Below are 7,500 nucleotides of genomic sequence, written 5' to 3' on the forward strand. Positions count from 1 at the left end.
ACGATGCAGAAACTCCCATAGGTAATAGTTACAAACCGATGAGTAACACAAAATGGATGAAACATCTGGAGGACATCATTGGGACACAAAGTAAAGTTGACCAAAGCACAAAAGCAAAAATAAATACAGAACTAAGAAACATAAACTCGAATATAACACCTTCGTATCTTGATTTTCCAATTTCCACAAAAGAGATAATCAACGCATCCAGAAACTTACACAACAAAAAAAACGCCTGGAAAAGACGGGATTACAAACGAAATCATAAAGGCTAGCCTACCGGAAACAACAGAAATACTAAAACTGTTATTTCAGTCTGTCCTTAACTCAGGCACGTTCCCAGATATGTGGAAAAAAGGAATTAGCATACCAATTTACAAATCGGGAGACCAATTAAACCCAACCAATTATCGAGGAATAACTCTAAACAACTCACTCAGTAATCTTTTTTGCCAAATATTAAACAATCGAATAACTAACTACCTCGAAGACAATAATTTACTATCAAAAGAGCAAGCAGGCTTTCGAAAATCACACAAGACCTCGGACCACATATTCATACTTAAAAAGATAATTGACGATGCTTTAAGAAAAAGAATGAATCGCCTTTATTGCTGTTTTGTTGATTTTCAGAAAGCGTTTGACAGGGTCTGGCATCACGCTCCAATGCTAAAAATGTATCAAATCGGTATAAATGGAAATTGCTTTAGAGTTATTCAAAGCATGTATGAAAATGCCACAGTTTGCACAAGAACTGATACGGGATTTTCTTCTGAAATACCCATATTGAAGGGGGTACTACAAGGGAACACACTCAGTCCCACTTTATTTAATATCTTTATCAATGATCTCCCGAAATGTCTGGGCGTTACTGACTCACCATCCATAGACCTTGACAAAAGTGATAGTGTTTCGTGTTTACTATATGCTGATGACCTAGTAATTTTGTCCACGACAAAGATAGGATTATCTATAACTGGGATCTAAAAATTAACATAGATAAAACTAAAGTAATAGTTTTCACACACACCGATCCCAAAGTGCCTGTTATTTTCACAATAGGCAATGATATAATCCAGACAACTGATCAATACAAGTACTTGGGTATATTATTTCACAAAACTGGAACGTTCTCATTCGCCCAAGAGCACCTAGCCAAACAGGCATTAAAAGCAGCACACTCCCTCCGACGAATCGTTAAAAAGCAAGATATTCGTTTGGATATTGTACTGCAGCTTTTTGATTCGCTTGTTTTACCTATATTATCATGTGGATCCGATATTTGGTTCCCATGGGCTGAAACAAAAACTACCAATTCATTCAATACAGGAATGACAGATTTCTTTAGAAATTGTATTTCTTCAAAACATTCACATGAACAAATGCATATAAAATTTTTCAAACTGCTTCTAGGGGTACATTCTAAAACAATAAATCTGCCAACTCTAGCCGAACTGGGCAGATTTCCAATTGGAATTCATATTGCATGCAGGGTTCTTGACCACTGGACTCATATTCTGGATGCACATTATGATAGCCATATCCAAAAGGTCTATATGTCGATGATGAACCAACCAGACACAACTGAAAATCCCTGGATACAATTTGTAAAGAATATTCTTCACAATGTAGGATTAGGTCATGTTTGGAATAATCAGTCGACATTTAGTAACAGCAGACTTAAATTTACATTACGCCAACAACTAAGAAATAGATATGTACAATTCTGGAAACAGAGAAAAACTGAATACAGCAGATTAGACTTCTACAACAAAATTAAAAGAAACGATTATCAAATTGAGAATTATCTAACTGATAAAATCGATCCTGCTCACAAACAAGCTCTTTGTCAACTCAGAATAAGCGCACATTATTTAAACATCGAACGAGGAAGATATGCAAACATTCCCAGAGAAGAGAGGTTATGTGCTATATGTGAAGTTGTTGAAGATGAATTGCATTTCTTAGATACGTGTATCTTATTTCATAATTTGCGAAGCCATCTAATCACAACTATACAGCAGTATGATCATCAATCAAATGTGATCTCTAGAAAAATACAAAACAATATACTAAAACCTGCGATGACTGTCAAAAAACACTTGCCAACTATGTATTTCAGTGCATGCGTATTAGATGACAGTTTATTTCTTTGTTCCCTTTGTTCTTTGTTGTGTCTATTAATCCTTCGGGATTTTATGACAATAAATGAAGTCAAGTCAAGTCAAGTCAAGTCAAATCACACACACACACACACACACACACACACACACACACACACACATACAAACACACACATACACCACCATCACCACCACCACCACCCACCCACCCACACCCACACCCACACATCCACACACACACACAAACATACCCCACCACCACCCCACCACCCTGCACACACACACACACTCACACACACATACACACACACCACCACCACCACCACCACCACCACCCACCCACCCACATACACCCACACATCCCCACACACATACCCCACCACCACCCCACCCCCACCACCCTACACACACACACACACACACACACACACACACACACACACACACACACACACACACACACACACACACACACACACACACACTCACATCATGCAGGGGGTAAGCAGCAGTGAAGACTCCATCCTCCAACAAACGTTCAATGCCGATCTCCGCTCTCTTTCGTTTTCCGTACACCGTGGCGGACAACAGATGATGAACTATGCGATGTCTCTGGACGGCAGGGAAAAAGTTCTCCTGGTCTTCACTTCCTAGAAATCTGGGGGTGGGGGTGGGGTCGGGGGGGAATCACAGGTACAATAGAATAGAATAGGATAGACTCGGACGGGCGCAATAGTCGAGTGGTTAAAGCGTTGGACTTTCAATCTAAGGGTCCCGGGTTCGAATCACGGTGACTGTGCCTGGTGGGTAAAGGGTGGAGATTTTTACGATCTCCCAGGTCAACATATGTGCAGATCTGCTAGTGCCTGAACCCCCTTCGTGTGTATATGGAACCAGAAGATCAAATATGCACGTTAAAGATCCTGTAATCCATGTCAGCGTTGGGTGGGTTATGGAAACAAGAACATACCCAGCATGCACGCCCCCGAAAGCGGGGTATGGCTGCCTACATGGTGGGGTAAAAACGGTCATACACGTACAAGCCTACTCGTGTGCATACGAGTGAACGTGGGAGTTGCAGCCCACGAACGCAGAAGAAGAAGAAGGATAGATTAGTATAAGGTCAACACTCTATGTTATAAATGTATTCACAAATCTGCCCCTTCATATCTTTGTGGCTGCCTGCACCTCTACACTCCATCTCGCTCACTACGATCGGCTTCGGATCCACTCTGTTTACGCATACCCAGATTCAAACACTCCACTGTTGGACGCCGTTCTTTCTCTGTCTCTGGACCTTGCACTTGGAATGAACTTCCTCTTTCGCTTCGTCAGGTCTCCGCACTCGGCTCTTTCAAGTCTGGCCTTAAAACCCACCTCTTCACAAGATAGCCTCCTTCCCCTGCCTCTTCCTTGTCTTCAATTTCTTCAGTTTTTGAATATGCATGCGTGTGAATGACTGGTGTGAAAGTGCTTAGATTTGTCTCTGCACAAGATTCAGCGCTATATAAAAACTATTATTATTATTGTTATTGTCAAGAAAAAAAAACTTAAGGCTTATTAGACACAATAAAACATAAACATATTATGAAAAGAAACATTCATGGACAAATTTTGGCCAGCCTTGGCTTGTAATTCTTTTACTTAAGTAAAAATCAGCTCGCCAGGTTTGGCATTTGGACGACATATATCGTTTTAACAATCTGTTTCTGTAAATAGTGTATTTCACACAATTGTCTAAAAGATGAATTTCGTAGCTACACAGTCTTTGCTCTTTCGGTGTATTGTATTTTTATACCTGCCCTGTTGGATCTCTAAGTCATGGGCGCTGATTCGTAGCATTGTCAATGCTTCTCTGCTGTGTGTTATCTTCTAAATATGGTTCAATTCTGTGGTTTGTCGCAGCGTTCTTGTAAAATTCAAGAATGTATGTGTTATCGATGTACCTACGTACGTACCTACGTATATATGTATGTATGTATCATCATCACTATCATCATCATCACCATCACCATCACCATAGTCATCATCATCATCACCATCACAATCACCATCATCGCCATCACAATCACCATCATCGCCATCACCATCATCATCATCATCATCATCATCATCATCATCATCATCACCATCATCACCATCACCATCATCATCACCATCGTCACCATCACCATCATCATCACCATCATCACCATCACCATCATCATCACCATCATCATCATCACCACCATCACCACCATCACCATCATCATTACCACCACCATCATCATCATCATCACCATATCATCATCATCATCACCATCACCTTCTCTCACCTGCGGAGTTTGGAGGTTTTGAACTGACAGGTGTAGAAGTCCAGAGGTTTGTTGGGGACGTCCTGGTCCAGCAGGTTGGGGATGTGCAGTCTTCGTAACCACTTCCCCGTGAAGTTGTCGCTGGGGTTGGGGTGAGCCTGTCACACACGAAGCACATACACACATGCACGCATGCGCGCGTGCGTGCACGCACGCACGCACACACACACACACGTATGAATGCACGCACACGCGTCCACACACACACACACAGAAACACGCACTCTTACGCACACACACATATACACGCACGCACACACACACACACACACACACACACACACACACACACACAAGCTGTATAAGCTTATTCTTTTACCCTCAATAAAGATCATTTTGACTTGACTTGACACACACACGCACACACACAGAAACACGCACTCTTACGCACACACACATATACACGCGCACACACACACACACACACACACACACACACACACACACACACACACACACACACACAAACAAAGAGAAGCACGCACGTATACATACACACACACATACATACATACATACATACATACATACATACATACATACATACATACATACATACACACACAGACATACGCACACACAGACAGAAACACACACACCTGTATCGCACGTGCACTGAACTGTACTGCACTGCATCGCACTATGACAGTACCTGTATGGAAGCACGCAGAGCCAGATCCTGTATTGTATTGTATTGTATTGTACTGTATTGTATTGCACTGTATTGCACAGTATTGCTCTGCACCACACAGTGACAGTACCTGTAGCGGGGACCGCAGAGCCAGATCCTGTATTGTATTGTATTGTATTGTGCTGTATTGTATTGTGCTGTATTGTATTGCACAGTATTGCACAGTATTGCCCTGCACCGCACAGTGACAGTACCTGTATGGAAGCCCGCAGAGCCAGACCCTATATTGTATTGCACTGTGTTGTATTGTATTGTATTGCACTGTATTGCACAGTATTGCCCTGTACCACACAGTGACAGTACCTGTGGCGGGGCCCGCAGAGCCAGAGCCTATATTGTATTGTATCGTGTTGTATTGTATTGCACTGTATTGCAATGTATTACACTGTATTGCACAGTGTTGCCCTACACCACACAGTGTGACACTGTACCTGTAGCGGGACCCGCAGAGCCAGAGCCTATATTGTATTGTATCGTGTTGCATTGTATTGCACTGTATTGCACTGTATTGCACAGTATTGCACAGTATTGCCCTACACCACACAGTGTGACACTGTACCTGTAGCGGGACCCGCAGAGCCAGAGCCTATATTGTATTGTATCGTGTTGCATTGTATTACACTGTATTGCACTGTATTGCACAGTATTGCACAGTATTGCCCTACACCACACAGTGTGACACTGTACCTGTAGCGGGACCCGCAGAGCCAGAGCCTATATTGTATTGTATCGTGTTGCATTGTATTGCACTGTATTGCACTGTATTGCACAGTATTGCACAGTATTGCACAGTATTGCCCTGCACCGCATAGTGACAGTACCTGTATGGAAGCCCGCAGAGCCAGATCCTATATTGTATTGTATCGTGTTGCATTGTATTGCACTGTATTGCAATGTATTACACAGTATTGCACAGTGTTGCCCTACACCACACAGTGTGACACTGTACCTGTAGCGGGGCCCGCAGAGCCAGATCCTCGGCCACCGCACAGCACAGCTCCCACGGCACGTGCAGCTTGAGAAAGGTCAGGATGGTTTTGCCACTTTCCAGCATCTCCTTTAGGGCGGGGGGGGGGCAAGGGAAGGGAAGGAGGGGGGCGGGGAGGGGGGTGAGCACACAGGTTTAACATGATGGTTGGGTCACACACACACACACACACACACACACGCGCGCGCGCGCGCGCAGACACACAGTAGACACAGATGCAGGCACGCACATGCACAGGCACACACGCGCGCGCGCACACACATATGCAAGATACACAGACACACAGGCACCAACATAGACACAAACACGCGCAACAACACCAACACCAACACCACCACCAACAACAACAACACAACAACAACACCAACAACAACAACACCACCACCACCACCACGCCACCAACAACAACAACAACACCAACACCACCAACACCAACACCACCACCAACAACAACACCACCACCACCAACAACAACAACAACAACACACCATCACCACCAACAACAACAACACCAACACCAACACCACCAACACCAACACCATCACCACCATCACCACCACCAACACCAACAACACACCAACACCAACAAAAACAACACCAACACCACTACGAATACCACCACCACCACCATCACCACCATCACCATCACCACCACTAACACCATCAACACACCCACACCAACAAAAACAACACCAACACTACTACCAATACCACAACCACCACCATCACCACCATCACCACCATCACCACCACCAACACCAACAACAACAACAACAAGCGGACACCAACAAAAACAATAACACCAACACCAACACCAACAATACCACCACCACCACCAAAACCAACACCAACACCACCACCAACAATACCACCACCACCACCAACGCCAACACCACCAACAACACCACCACCACCACCATCAACAACACCATCAACAACACCACCACCACCACCAGCAACAACACCATCAACAACACCAACACCAACAATAACAACACCAACACCATCAACACCACCACCACCAACACTACCACCAACAACAACATCATCAACACCACCACCACCACCAACACCACCAACAACACCACCACCACCACCAACACCACCAACAACACCACCACCACCAACAACAACACCATCAACACCACCACCAACAACAACACCATCAACACCACCACCAACACCAGCACCATCAACACCACCACCAACACCAGCACCATCAACACCACCACCAACACCAGCACCATCAACAACACCACCACCACCAACAACAACACCATCAACACCACCACCAACAACAACACCATCAACACCACCACCAACACCAGCACCATCAACACCACC

The 7,500-nt window shown here is 44.2% G+C and overlaps 1 protein-coding gene across 2 annotated transcripts in view; it reads right to left on the bottom strand.

Moving 5' to 3' along the window:
* The window catches only part of LOC143287310 (anoctamin-7-like), a 49,666-nt gene that overhangs the window by 32,173 nt on the left and 9,993 nt on the right, over nucleotides 1-7,500 (bottom strand). For both annotated transcript variants that reach the window (XM_076595258.1, XM_076595259.1), the window contains exons 5-7: nucleotides 6,118-6,225; nucleotides 4,439-4,575; nucleotides 2,613-2,781 (exon numbers count right to left, since the gene is read on the bottom strand). In XM_076595258.1, the coding sequence (XP_076451373.1) occupies nucleotides 2,613-2,781; nucleotides 4,439-4,575; nucleotides 6,118-6,225 (414 nt within the window). The remainder of the gene's footprint in view (nucleotides 1-2,612; nucleotides 2,782-4,438; nucleotides 4,576-6,117; nucleotides 6,226-7,500) is intronic.

The sequence above is a fragment of the Babylonia areolata genome, chromosome 11 (genome assembly GCF_041734735.1).
Source record: "Babylonia areolata isolate BAREFJ2019XMU chromosome 11, ASM4173473v1, whole genome shotgun sequence".
NCBI classification, from domain to species: Eukaryota; Metazoa; Mollusca; class Gastropoda; order Neogastropoda; family Buccinidae; genus Babylonia; species Babylonia areolata.